General features: G+C 43.1%; 1 protein-coding gene across 1 annotated transcript; it reads right to left on the bottom strand.

The window, feature by feature from the left end:
• Positions 1 to 1,888: 1,888 nt before the first annotated feature.
• Positions 1,889 to 6,224, bottom strand: LOC133926595 (TORTIFOLIA1-like protein 3). The gene is made up of 5 exons (XM_062372607.1): positions 5,193 to 6,224; positions 4,967 to 5,090; positions 3,964 to 4,511; positions 2,678 to 3,066; positions 1,889 to 2,324 (listed from the first exon to the last, which is right to left on the bottom strand). The coding sequence occupies exons 1-4, from the start codon at positions 5,970 to 5,972 to the stop codon at positions 2,680 to 2,682; spliced, it is 1,839 nt and encodes a 612-aa protein (XP_062228591.1). The 5' UTR covers positions 5,973 to 6,224; the 3' UTR covers positions 1,889 to 2,324; positions 2,678 to 2,679.
• Positions 6,225 to 14,929: the final 8,705 nt, after the last annotated feature.

Raw genomic sequence — 14,929 nt, 5'->3', positions numbered from 1 at the left:
AAAATAGATGGCGACACTACTGTGGACGAGGTGAAGAGTACGAGATAGAAACTAGATTGACGAACCAGACGGCATAGAGATGGCCACATGGTAGCCTAAAAAAAAATGTGGCGGTGATACACAGACTAGGCGGTGGAGTAGTGATCAAAGAGGATCAGCGACGCAGGAGGAAGGACCCAAACAGCTTGACGATGACCATGCATGTGTACGACCAGTGGCGATGCCGCGCCAAGTAGGTGGTGCAGCTCCAACCTGAGTGTCGTTAGTGCACGGGACAATGGTGATTGCGACTAGTGGCGACGTTGTGGTCCGAGAGTGGTGATGCAATTATAACTCTTGTGTCGATGTAGTGGCAGGAGACCACCTGCGATGATACCATGCCTGGGAAGGCGCTGTGGTAGTCTATGGGTGTTGACCATGGGCAATGATGTTGAGGCCTGAAGGGGCGACACAATGGCAACCCGATGCTTGGAGGCACGAGTACTCGTAGACGACCATCCTGGGGGCCATGAGTGGCATAGGTCTTAATCCTAGGAGACTCCGTAAACATAAGGATTTCTTCCTAATTAGACTACCACTCGAATTTTAATTTATTTCTGATCTTTCGTAAATTTATTGTTAATCTCAATTCTTAAAGTTGATATTTTCTAAATTTACATTTGCTTCAAGATTAAATTTTAGAGCTAAAGAATTATTAATTTAAAATCAATAATCAACTTTGAGACTTACCTTACATTTGTAGATACGCACAAGTTATATGAAGCAGGAGCTCGCTTAAGGATCAATTCATCAATGAATGCATGTCATGGTAGTCCGTATTATGTGTCCAGTATTGGTCCCGGACTTGTTTGGGTTTACATTCTCGAGAATTATACTATACAGAAGCACTAATAAAATGCATATGCAACAAACTCCTGACTTCAGCTATAAGGCCTCCATCCGATGATCAATCAATAGCTGTAGAAAGCACCGCATGTTTTACATTAATGCATCCACCTCAACAACAATGTTACCAATGCTCATCTCGATTGCATTTTTAAGCCAATGCAATAATGTAATTACCTCCGCTTGTAAGGGATCAAGCAAATGATCAACACTATCTCTGATAACAAATCCCCACCCACCAGAGCCCGTCTCTTTATTGAAAGAAGCATCAGAGATTAATTTGAGGAAATCTGGCGTTGGTTTCTCCCATCTCTTCTTCTTCTTGATTTCTGCATGGGTTTCTCGAACATAAACTCCATTAATCTCCACTGTAAGTATCTTAATACTCTGAGCCAACTCAGCTGTTTATCTCTTCTTATCTCCATCACGTATCTTATTTCTTTCCGTTAACCATATCCATAGAAGAACAATAATCTTTACCTTTTCCATGTTAGATTGAGTGCGTACTTAGCAAACTTTTCCTTTGACCATATTTGACACACTTCTATTCATACTTGATCTAAGCCGTAGACAGCACTTTTGTATGCAAAGATAAATTGCCAACCTTCCGCACAAAAAGAAAAAAAAATGCCAACCGTTTAATCTGAACCGTTATAACTCGATCCTAATGGATAGACAACAGTTGTTTTTCTCTCTTGTTAATATGAGAATTTTCTTAGTCTGTTATTAGTATACGTATAGATAGATAGATGGCATCGCATACTTTCTTATCTGTTAACCACGTTATGTACAAGTTTTCTAGCCTTTGCCGCACATTGGCAGTAAAAACTGCAAAAAGGTCTTGCAATCCTACAACCCTAAAATGTCTAGCAATTTTGGCAGGCGGTGAACCATTTCCAGTTTTCCCTACGCCCTTGGAGCCACAAGGCCCCAACACAACTACCGGACCTTTTACTTTCATGATCTCAACATACTGAAGAAAAACTTGTGTGACAACACCTCGCGTGCACAGGAATCACTGTATCCAAGCTATTTACAACCACTGCAAGATACATCGATGATTACATATCCATGCAAGGAACTGCTCCGAAGGAAACTGAACATAAGAGTAGATTCTCAATTTCTCTTTGCTAAACTCTACATATGCATTATACCCTCAGCAGATCATCACCAGCAATCTCATGGCCCGTTGTATGATAGAGTATCCAGATCGCAGCCAGGGTCTTGCTTTAGAGTTTAGGCTGTATATCAGCGGTCTTAACCCTGAGCAACTCATGAATAAAACCTCGTACTTCGTATCATCTCAGCTCTCGCCTTGGAAAAAAGAAGAAAAGTCTCCGAAAATGCACTAGGAGAAGGATCTTCAAAAGCTCCGCATCTTGCTAAAAAGCAGGTAGTTCTCACTTCACATGAACTGCTTTCGTCGCATCTAACCCATCCTGAAGAAAATGCAAAGGGGCGATAGATTAATTGACAAGTGGCTGAATAAAAAGGAGACAATGCTATACCAAGCTCATGCAAATTCGACTGTAAATGCAGGTTGGCACGAACTGAGAAGGAAGCTCCATCATAATAGGAAGGTAGTGCCATCGAAGTGCCAAAGATGCATTGCATAACGTAGGGTTGGCGCCATAATTATTTCATTCTGATGTGCTATACAAGGAAGGAACTACTTTTATGTTGCTATGTTACTGTCAGTTTCTAAGATGTCCTGAACACATTTCATTGGCCTACCTACCAAATCTAATCACATGGACGACAGAGTTCATTGATTTGGCATCTACTGCCTTACCTTCACTTGTATTGAGCCGAGTCTCGTCTCCTCCCTTCCTGGGTAACCGCTGTGCTCCTTACAGATGAAGTGTTTGGCTCCGCCAAGGGGTTTGTGACAAACCCGCCTTGAACTCCAAACTTCTGCCTCTCCCACTTGTAGGAAGTTTTGCTCTCCTCAGAGTAGTTTGGAATATCGGAGACGGAGTATCTGGAAGTGTATCTACCACCGTCATGTCTTCTCCAGAACTTCGGGCTCAGAATGCAGCATGCGTTCGTGTCAGGTTCGCTGTTTGGAATTCTTCCTGAAGAGGCAGCCAAGTCACGGGAGATTTCATCCAATGCCATCTCCAGCCCATTCACCCTAGTCTCCAAGGAACGTATTCCATTCTGGGAACTCCCCATAAATTTCTGGTGAGCAAAAGTAATTGAAGTGTCAGATGTGTTTTCAGTTTATGATAAACAACAGGGAATAAATCGATGCCAAGCAATGTTTCAGAACAACATGAGGGCATGGGCCCTTGAGGGCAGTTTTTACTTTCCCCTTACATGAGTTATTGTTTACATGTACAATTACCAAAAATGGTTGTTAATCGGCAGCACAAGATACACTACACATGCAAAACATATTTTCCTATATGATATGTGATTGGAAGATTGGCTGATGCTTTACAAATGCAGGGGAAAATATCAATATTCCTGATCCATTCGATGTGTTTCAACAAAGTAGCTGATTAAGACACTTCCATATTGCTCGTAAATGCCATATTGCGGTCCAGGTTTTCCCCACACCATGTCACTGCTAGTGTCTAAATGCAGACTGATTTGACTAGTGCTATCAGGACACTGAATGAATGTATGATTCATACCAAACGGTCAATGCTGCACACTGAGACCAAATAATACCCTACTATTAAATATCATGATGCACGAACAGGATAAGAACCTCCCTTCAATGCACAAATCAGTCCCCAATGTACAAATAACGTCCATTAGGTACTGGCAGGATAAGACCTCAGACTGTTTTTTTAACAGTCTGAGGGAATGCGTCATCTTCCACCAAAGTTCCCTTCGTGTAAATTTTTTCGAAGCAGCAAATTTTTATTTTTCTTTGTTACATTACTAATGTCAAGTTCTAGCTTCTATATGCTATATCATATTAGTCGCTGGGGAGTGAGGACATCTCATGTACTCATGCACACGGGAGATTCTTAAGCACAAAAAAAAAAAAAAAAAATCAATTTAATCTGAAGTATTAGGAGTATCAATGAATTAAGTATGATATGCAATGTAACAAGGGATAATGACCTGGAGAAGATTAAGTAAGCTGGTCTGCTGATTCTGGATCTGAACCAGCTGCATCCTGATCTTCGACAGGTCTTCATCTCTGTGAGCTGATTGAAACTCTTCAGGTCCATCCTCAGTCTTGGCAGTCTCTTCCAAGTCACCATCCCCATTGTGTGGAACAACTCTAGATCCTGACTTGAGACCAGCCAACTTCTTGTACCCCTTCTCACCAGTCTTTTGGAACAGCATCCTCCGAGCTTCAAGCCTTTCTCTAACGTTGCCCTCCTTCAGGAGCTTCTCCTCGGTCACCATTTTGATCGGGGTCGCATCTGGAGCGACAGTAACATCAACCTTGTAGTCATCGTTCCTGGTTTGGTCTGCGTTGGGGTTTGAAGGAAGCGAATTCTTCCTGTTCGAGGTGGAAGAAGGGCTGGTCTTTCTGTTGCTGGCATTCTGTGATGCATCGCGTGGGGGCGACCGGCTAGCCGGCCATGAGTTCCTCCTTGTAACTGACGGGACAGAGTTGGAGCCCAGGGAATCAGCTGGGTATCGACGATCGCTTGCAGTCTCTGTTAAATACAAAAAAAGTCCAGTGTTAAAAAAACACATTGATGGTCTTGCCACCTCTAATCCGGACCGAGATCTTGTAACATCAAGTCACCGTGACGTAGTCACTGACGCGTCGACGACAGGCGAAGTCAGGGGGTCCCGGTCGATCTAATTCAGACCACTAAATCCAACAAATGTAATGCTGATATGACCATAGAAAAATGAAGTGCGCAATTAAAAAAGCGAAAAAACTGTCATATTTTCTTCAGCAAACAATTCATGGTAGCATGTTTTACTAAACACAGACTATTTCAGTCCTTTAAAAAATATATGTTCATTTTTATGTGTACTTACATGTAATTACAGTGTGTGGTCTAAACTCCTAACCAAGCATAGCTCTAAAATTTACCCCCTTTTTTTTAGAAAAAAGAGAACCATGACTAGAAGTATAGAACCTCAAGAACAGTCGCATCACCTGTGAGGGAAGATCTCGCCTGCGACGCTGGCGGTGCATCCGAGGAGCAGACTTCCTCGTTCACGTCAGGGATCTCTCTCCACGCTTCGATCATCCGGTTCATGGACTCCCGCACAATTTTCACCTGCATTGTGCCAAGAAAATGTAAAAAAATCACAACATGCTCCAGATCCACGAGGATACCATGGCCAAGATCCAAGATCCCAAGTATGCTAAAGAGGCGGACCTTATCAAATCTCTTGGCTTCGAAGACGGCAATGCATGAGGATTTGTGGGAGATGAGGTCGTCCCCGTGCTCGTTGGCCAACAAGGCGAGCGCCTCGGCGGCAGCCTTCCTCGCGGCCCAATCGTCGCCGGTGAGCGCGTCGCGGAGGCATGGCACCGCGGTGGAGGCGGCTCCGCCGCCGGAGGCGGCCGAGGCTGCGCCAACGAGGGAGATGAGTGCGGGCTTGGCCTTGAACGCGGCGCTGCGGAGGAGCTTGAGGAGGCGCGGGAGGAGGGCCCGGAGGTAGGAGGCGAGGTCGTCGGTGGGGGCCGAGGCCTGGACGGCCGCCGCGGCGGCGAGTGCAGCTGCAAGCTGCGCGCATTGGTCCTGCTCGTGGAGCAGCGCGTCCGCTAGCGGCCCCAGCGCCGCGGGCGGGGACGCCGCCGCGCCCGCCGCGGCGCGCGCGGCGTCGACGAGCGCGGCGCGCACGGAGGAGTCCGGGTCCCGCACCCGCCGCAGCGCAGCGGCCACGAGCCTGGGCACGAGCGGCGCGACGGCGTCCCGCGGGTGCTCACCAGCCACGAGCGCGAGAAGCCGGAGCGTGTGCCGCCGCAGCGGCGTCCTGTCGGTGGGCCGCGCGTCGGAGACTGCGGCCACGAACCCCGGCAGCTCGTCGGCCTCCAGCCCGCGCGCGATCGCGTTGAGCTCCGCGGCCGCCATCGCCTCCGTGTCCCTGTCCGACAGCCGCAGCAGGCAGCGGTTCACCTGCTGCTTCATGGGCTCCCTGGGCGCAGGGCCCATGGCTTCCACTGTAGCTTCACAGCTCGGCGAAAAGCAGCGTCGGCAGCGGCGCCCGAGCCGTAGTGAGATCGGTGCAGGTGGGTGGTGGCCGGTGGCGTCGCGGGTACTAATAGTGAGGAGGTGGCGGGTGGGAGAGGGAGATGGACTGCGCTGCTCATTTATTAATTATTATCTTTTTAGGCATATTTCGTTGGCATTTCCGAAATGGTGATGTTTTTTTTGGTGTCTTTGTACCCATCATTGGCGCTCATTTTTGGAGATTTGTTTGTGAATTTATTGGTTTTAGTTGGAGCAGTAGCATAGCAAGATCGGTTGGTGAATGAGAGTATGAGAGCATTCTAGGTTGGTGATTTCCTTTGGAAAAGTTTCTGTTAGGTCATAAGTAGTTGTATCTCTTGTTTACCTCAACTGTTTTTTTAATAATGAAAATATAGCTTTCAACCTTGCACCAACAACACGAAGTAATTGTAGGTCATGCCATTTTTTTTTGGAAGTAATGACAACAAGAAAAAGGAAGAGTTTTTTATGCTAGAATTTGTTGCAATTACACAGCCAGCTAATTAAGTTTTTAGGATACATTCTAGAAAAATAAAGTAATGACAGCAATGAGATAAAACTTTCCTAACAAAAAAGGCCAAATTGCATCGGTAGGTCATGTTATATTTCTAGAGAAATAATGGTAAAAGGAAGAAGGGGAGAGCTATTAGGCCAGAATTTGTGGTAACTGCACAACCAGCTAGTAAAGTTTGTACGATGACAAAAATTTGATAAATCTTTCCTAACAAGAAAATGGCATACTTTTCAGCGTGATATTTGTCTACTCATGACTCAGCAGTGTCTGCCGTTCCATCTAATGACTTCTCAACAAATTGTAAACCATAACATTTTTAAATTAGAAACCTATTAAACATCACTGAGAAAAACGAGGAAATAATAATAAAAAAGTACCACCGTCCACCAGCGTATAAAAAGATCACTGCACCCCGTTGCTGATGTAATGGTGCATCGAGATCGAAGAGCATGTGGCTAGAAATTCGAAACTTTATCCACAACTCTGATCAACCAACCTGGAAAATCAGTTGTTTTCTAAGATAATCCTGACAAACAACTATTAATTTTTACCCATACACCATATTTCTCTTAAAAACAATTATGCATGCACACAGTGATCTGACATGACCAATGGGAGAGCTTGTAATTCCGTGGACCTACACATGCCTCCAAATCTCATCGCTCTTTTTTTCCATTGCTCTCCCAGGTGTCAAATCCAGCCGGTGAAACATGAGATGGAGATGCATGGTTTTACATGCGTTTTTGAGTGCACATGGAATGCCATGTGACAAGCTTTGTTTTTGCGTGATTCCTCCAGTGTCGTGACTTGTTTGTTTATTACCGGCTGATTGTTGTTTCCACCAGAAAAAACGAACTGCTCCAACGGAGCCCGGGAAAACTACGTGGCTGACACTGCATTGCATCATCAAGCTCTCTCGGTTCTGTAGATGGAAGTTTAAAAAAACGGAATTTCTGTACAGAAAAAGATGGAAGAATTTTAATATGTTTGGAGATGCTGTGTGGTGTGCTGTCAGTGCTCAGGCACAGTGCAGTACGAGCTTTCAGTGTATTTCATTTGATACGGTTAATGTACATGTGTCACAGCAATCTTGATTATTGAAGAACCGGAAGAAGGCAACGGTGTGTTTGGTTGGCTTACCCGTCGAGCTCGCTCACCTCGCTGGTTGCCAGCATCAAAGAGCGGTTTTGGCTTGCTAGGCCTCACAAAGTAAATCTTAGAAAGCGTAAGTATTGAGACAACGAGACAACCAAACGTTTAATTTCTTGTCCGGTCAGGCAAGACAAGCAGTGGCATGGGATCCAAACATACCCAATAGCTCTCCCCTTTGTAAAATAGCTGAAGATGCAGCATTAACCATGATCCCTGGTGTTAATTGAAACACGACATAATCCCCGATGTAAAGTGTAAAAAATAAACATTTTATCTGGTCCAAAAGTACAGTTTACTTATGTTGTAATTTTGTTATGTTATACAAATCTATTATGATAAGCTCTCGCTGTCAAATTTATTTTCAGAGTATCCAAAACAGAGCTTTTTGAACAGAAGGAAGCAGTTTGTGCTTGCCACTAAAAACAGTGGAGCACCAGCTTTCAACGGAAAGTATCCTATGGAAGGAGCTAATGCAGAAAACTGTTTCTACAGTTAATAGTGATTAATTAACATAAAGTCCTGTATCATCATACTCATTTTACTGTGCAAACAATATTCCTCTGCACTAATCCATTAATGCATTAATCCATTAATGCAGAGGATCCCAATCCGCTTTAAACTTATATCCATCGAATTTTGTGATGCATGGCCCAGTCAGTAGGCCACATGATTCTTCAATCTATATTAATTATTACTACTACGACTAACTAGCAATAAGCAGTCCAGAGCACAGGACAGATCAGACTAGCGACTGATGATTAAGCTATGGCATACACTAATGATATTCTTGTGAGCTCGAGCCGGAGACTTATGACGCATACACCATTACCAAAATCCAGTTGGAGAAAACAAATTAAAATGAAAAGAATATTACGGAAAAAAAAATGCCAACCACTCTGTAGCTAGAGCATCCCTACCGATAATGATTGATCTAGACATCGCAACACGAGTAGTTAAGACGCGTTTATCGAAATATTCTGTGATCGAGTCCTGTAATTATCACTGGCTAATGCTAGGGTTCATTAGTACCAATCACACATTGCAGGTGATGATAGTCAGCTTGCTACCAAGAGATAAAAGGGCATGTTCGTCCATATCTGGATATATGCTGCTATCAAGTTTCAGCCGGTTTTGAAAAATGGGACTGGTCGAGCATAAATCGTCCTGAAAACATTTCTATTTTCTAGATGGCTTATCAATTTGTTGGGTAGGGGCTGTCGGACTGTGAATGAAGATGCGTGAAGTAAACCGGAAAGATGGGACTTCATCGAGAACGATTTAGCACCTTTCAGCCATATTATTTTGACCATTACATCATCATCCAACAACTCACATTTATATGGCTGATAATTATGTAAAAAAATCAGATAACAATTAGCAAAGGTGTATTTTTATAATCTATCTTCTTCGATGACATAGAGCAATTCCCCTGTCATTCCACTGCAAGTGGGGAAAAAAAGATACGCTTGGTTTGCAGCTACAGCTACCACCATTTTCAACAGAGGACCGTTTTCTGTGTGCAATCGCTTGCATGGCTGAAGTCTGTTGCCAAGCCAGGTAAGCTAATTTTGCCGGATCAGGAGCTTGCAGGATTCGGCCAAAGCTGCATCCATGGAAAAACACATCATAGCTACGCAATCACGAGCTTGCGCAATGTTGCTCACCAACCATCACGCCGCCTCCCCGGCCAACCGCCGTCAAGGGCATGTGCGCACGACGCCGCGCTCGGCTGGCCGTGAGCATGCAGACGGCCAGAAGCGTACAAAAAAGGCCACCATTTTTGTACCCTCCGGGCAGCCTCTCTCTCTCGCCGCTAGGATGCAAGCTTTATACTTTTTTTGGTTACTGGATCGATTCTACTTAATTAAGTTAAGGAAAAATAAACTAAATGATAACTTAAAAAATACTCTTTAAGTATTTACTCGTATCTCTATTTGCTGCCTCGCGAGCCTGCTGGCCAGACGTGCCCAATGCCAGGCGTGAAAAGTGAAAACCACAACACTCCTGCTGCATCCGCGGCCGGTTTGGCGGAGGCCGGGGCACGTCTCGATCTCGTTTGCCCGGCAACTCCACCGCGGTCGCTACAAGTTCTTCTTTGAAATGAGTCAGGGTGTCTCGTATAGGTCGGCTCAAATTAGGACGGGGACAGCGCGTGCGGACGGACGGGGACAGCGCGCGGGTGGCCACTGAGCGTGGAGCCGTGAACTGGACGTGTGGTCGTCATGTGCAATCGATCTGAACGACCGTGTGTTCCTTTGCTCCATGTGCGTTATGTATTTTTCTTTAGAGCAGCTGCATCATATATTACTCATCCACAACAAAACAATCAGAGTTCAGAACCGAAAATAAGAATGACGGTGGATAACTAAACCACGAATTAGAGTACTTATTTAAGCAGCCGTGTGTTTGCTAATAAGTGTGCCACCTCATTAGCCGAACGCCGTACCCACGGTACACGAAACTTGTCAGAATCACGTGCCTTCATCTTAACCTCTATAAATCACCCCGCAAGCACCATGCATCTCCACAGCCATAAAAGCTCTATCAACATTAATTTTCACCCAGCCCGCTGATGGTGCACACCATCGATCAGTAGGACTAGGTGCTATTTGTTTCACCTCACTCAGATCAACCCATTCCTGCAATAGATAGACCACACGGTGTGCCACCTTACTAGGGTCATCTGGTCACGATGCATCCCTAGCATCATTCCTGGCACGCCGCAGCTTGTAAAGGATGGTGATCGAAGCTCTTAGAGATGCCCCATTTAGTTCCATCACTAAAAGGACAATGATATCGTCTAAAGGGGGTGAATAGGCGTTCCTAAAAAATTAAAACTACGCAGCGGATTATACAGAATCCGGAATTTTCGGGTTCAGAGCTTTGCAGCAGATTATACAGAATCTGGAACTTCCGGGTTCATTCTGGAACTTCAATCTAGAACTTCTTGATTCAGCATAGAACTTTCGGCTATACAAAGCAAAAAGAAGATCTAGCTACGCCTAATGAGTTTTAGCTCAAATGAAAAGAAGTCGTGTGTTCCAAATGATGATTTCAAGCAGATCCATGGAGCACATACAATCAATTTCACACGAGCAAATAGATCAAGCAAATATACATAAATAGAAAGCAAGAACTCAAGAACAATCAAACCAAGAAACGAGACATACGATTTGTTTCCCAAAGTTTAGACACCTCCATTTGAGGTTTCTACGTCTTCATTGAGAGCCTCGATCACACCTGAGCCGGGTTTCTTTCAACCATTTTTCTCACCAAGCTCGGTCACACTTAAGTTTGGGCTTTCACTCTTGATTTCTTTTCTTGCAGAGACAAAATCAAAGCCTTTACAAACTTTCTGTGGCACACCATAACCTTAGGTGCTCACCGGCAATGCCTAGCCGCCTAGGGGATTAGATCCCCAAGAGTAACAAATACTTCGAGAAACTTCTTGACAATGAACTCGAGTGCTCAAGAATGGAGTTTAGCTCACTTACACTCAATCTTTCAATCTCTTAACCCAACTCACTTTTCTTCTCAAATTTTACACTAAATCGGAGAGGGGAGAGCTCTAATGGCTTTGGCTTTGAGTATTTTTGTGGAGGCACCAGTAGAACAACAAAGAGGGTGTGAGGGGATATTTATACCCAACCCTCAAAAACTAGCCTTTAAAGCCAACATATAGTACAATCCAAAACTTCCGGATTACACGAATTAGACCCACCCGAGGACTCCTGTCCGGATCAAGTTCGGAACCTCCAAAATGAACATAGAATCTGGAACTTCCGGGTTTAATCTGGAACTTTCGGGTTGAAACTTCAAACCACGACAGAGAACCTCAAATCGGATGTCATTCGGAACTTTTGGCCAATCTGGAACTTCCAAAATCAGCATAACTGACCCTCTGAAACACGACAATAACTTTTGATCCTGATATCCCATTTGATGATTTTGGACATTACGAAAATCTTATTCAGAGGGCTACTTATCCCACCAGATCAAACACATTGGATCAAAATTAGGAACACTCCGAAATCTGATTCAGACACTTCACTTTTGGCACCAGACTCCTAAAGTGAACTCTCAACACAAACTCAAGTTGAAAACATGTTCTCGGTGTTCGTGGGTGTTTTGTGTCCCTCACTTTTGGGTTGGTTAGATACTCTTGAGCACTGAGACATGTCAAAATATTATACGTTGTATCCCTCTTAATAGTGTAGCATATCTATACTCAAATTTAAATATAAAACTAGTTTGAACCAATTTTAGCCTTTGAATACCTTCTAGTATCACTTCTTTCTTTCAAACCTGAGGGTTGCCTACCTTCATATAATCTTCACTCCATCTCTTCTTGATTCTTCATGTGATTGATGTGAATCACGCATAGCTTCCCATGGTCTCGCACGATCCATTAGCGCAAAACCTTCACTTGCCCTTCACCATCGCATTGGTCCTTCGACATCAGCCTCTTTGCTTATCCTTCACCACTGGATGGTCCATCGTAGTTGAGTATTTCTTGCCCTTCACTGTCTTATCATAGAAAGCCACTTTGTATTCAGTATCTTCAATGAATTTACTTTATCATTTATAAATTCCAATCTTTGCTATTCCAACTTAGCATATTGAATATCTCAATTCAACTCATGTCTTCTTAAGGAACCTAACCCCAACTCACTCTCAAGCACAAAACACATGGGTTAGTGCATAAAATGTAATTATTAATCTTATACCTTAAGTTACTTGATCTTCACAAGTGACATGGCCTTCACACTTATTGTCAATCTTCTTGAGTTTCTTCTTTTTCTCATGAGCATCACTTAGAGCTTATTTATCTTGATGCATGTCTCTCCTCCATGCATCACCCGAGCATCACTTAGAGCTCATTCATCTTGATGCATATTGCTTCTTCATGCATTATCTATGGAACAACCTACTAGCAATTCTCAACAATATTGTTAGTCTATAGGTATTATCATTAATTACCAAAACCAAACTTAGAGTCTAGATGCACTTTCAATCCCCCCATTTGGGTAATCAATGACAATCTAACTAGATGATCATATTTGAAAAATTTAAAGTTCTAAGTATACATCTAATCCGAAGATGAATATATACAAAGATATTTGAGGTTACAAAACTAGTTTTACTCGCATTAAACACCACAAATGTTTTGATGTTAGTAAAAATCAATATGTATATAGTAAACTCCCCCCACAATCTATGCATGTGTGAGTGAGAGAAAAAAGCAAGGAAGAAGAAGGAGAGGAGGAAGGAGAAAGGAGAGGAAAAATAAGGAGGGAGGAGGAGGGAGGGAGAGGGAGGAGGAGGAAGCAGGAGAAGAGCAAGAGGAGGAAGAAATGGAAGGAGGAGGAGGAGGAAGAAGAGGAGGAATAAGGTAAAAAATTATATATTTTTGTTAGTATTGTTTTTTTTTATAATTAGATATTTGGTTGTTGTAGATATTGGTAGAAATAATTAATGAGTATGGAAATAAATTATAGATTTAATAATATTTTTGTAGATGTAGAATTTAATTTAAAGTATATAGTAGTTGTAGATTTTCGTAAAATTATTAATATTATGTTATAATTATTAGACGAATGCAATATTTACTATAGGATAAATGAGTCAGGAAATAAAATATAGATTTGTAATGTTATCATAGGGGTACAATTTAATTTGAGGTATTTGGTAGTTGTAGATGTCCGTAGAAATAATAAAAATTAGGTTGTAATTATTATACGTATGTAATATTTACTTTATGATATACGAGTCAGGAAAATAATTATAGATTTAATAATGTTATCATAGATGTGCAATTTAATTTGTGGTACGAGTTGGGAAATTAATTATAGATTTAGTAATGGTATCATAGATGGTAGACACTTCTTCATGTGTACTAACTACCAGTACGACCCGTCTCGACATGGACCATATGAGTACCCACAGGTACAGCGACATAGATCACTCATATGATACTTTCCATATGATTTCATGCAGTATCTTACTAATCTCCTGTCTTATTTTATTTGTCCAGTCTACTCTACCTATCTATGACTTAATGAAATGGTTGGATATGGAGAAAAATGAGCACTAGAAGCAGTGAGTTGATATGGAGATACAGTGGAGGGAAGCTTACGAATGCTGGGAGTACGAGAAACATCAGGAGTAACTACGGCTGAAGCGTCAGGAGGAGGAGCGTATGAGGAAGGCAGCGAAAGAGCATGCCGCGGCTGAAGCACACGAAGTAGAGAGGGAAAGGAAGCGAGAGAGGACCCGTTGCACTAAGGTAGAAAGCACTGATACCCTGTGAAAGGACAAATATCCTAGGTGCACTTAGTAGAGAGCATCTATTATAATTCGATCTATTTTTATTCCATAAGGCGTGTTAGGTTAGCAGCGGTACACTATTCTTCTGGCGCTTTGATTTGCAAGATTTCTCGAGTTGGGAGAGTTTTTGGAGCTAATTTTTCTGAGTCTTCTAGTTCTTCTCGGTGTTTACTTGCTCAACCTTCTTCTGAGTTTTAGATGTGGCATAGGAGACTAGGGCATATGAGCTTTGATTTGCTTACTTGTTTGAGTGCCCTAGGCTTGATCCGATGATTGCCCAAGCTCAAGTTTGAGAAAAACCTTATGTGTGCTCTTTGTCGGCATGGCAAGATGGTTACCGCTCCTCACCCACCAGTCAATCTTGTGATGACTGATCGATCGGGAGAACTTCTCCATATGGACACTGTTGGTCCTTCTCGGGTTTGTTCGGCAGGTGGGAAGTGGTATGTTCTTGTCATTGTTGATGATTTCTCTCGCTACTCTTAGGTCTTCTTTCTTGTGAGCAAGGATGAAGTGTTTTCACACTTTCAGAGCTTAGCTTTGAGATTGTTCACAGAACTTCCTGGTGCATTGAAAGCAATTCGCAGTGATAATGGCACCGAGTTCAAGAACTATGTATTTGATGCTTTTTGCCTTGAATATGGCATTGAACATCAATTTTCTGCCCTACGTGTTCCTCAGCAGAATAGCGTGGTTGAGAGAAAGAACAGGACTTTGGTGGAGATGGCTAGGACGATGCTCGATGAGCATAGGACTGCTAGAAAGTTTTGGACTGAGGCCATTGGCACAACATGCTACATCTCTAATCGGATTTTCTTGCGCTCGATCTTAAATTCGACTTCTTATGTGTTGCGCTTTGGGAGGAAGCCAAAGGCTTCACATTTGAGAGTTTTCGGTTGTCGTTGCT

The sequence above is a fragment of the Phragmites australis genome, chromosome 8 (genome assembly GCF_958298935.1).
Source record: "Phragmites australis chromosome 8, lpPhrAust1.1, whole genome shotgun sequence".
NCBI classification, from domain to species: Eukaryota; Viridiplantae; Streptophyta; class Magnoliopsida; order Poales; family Poaceae; genus Phragmites; species Phragmites australis.
Note: the sequence above shows the minus strand (reverse complement) of the source record. Positions and strands in the feature narration are given on the sequence as shown.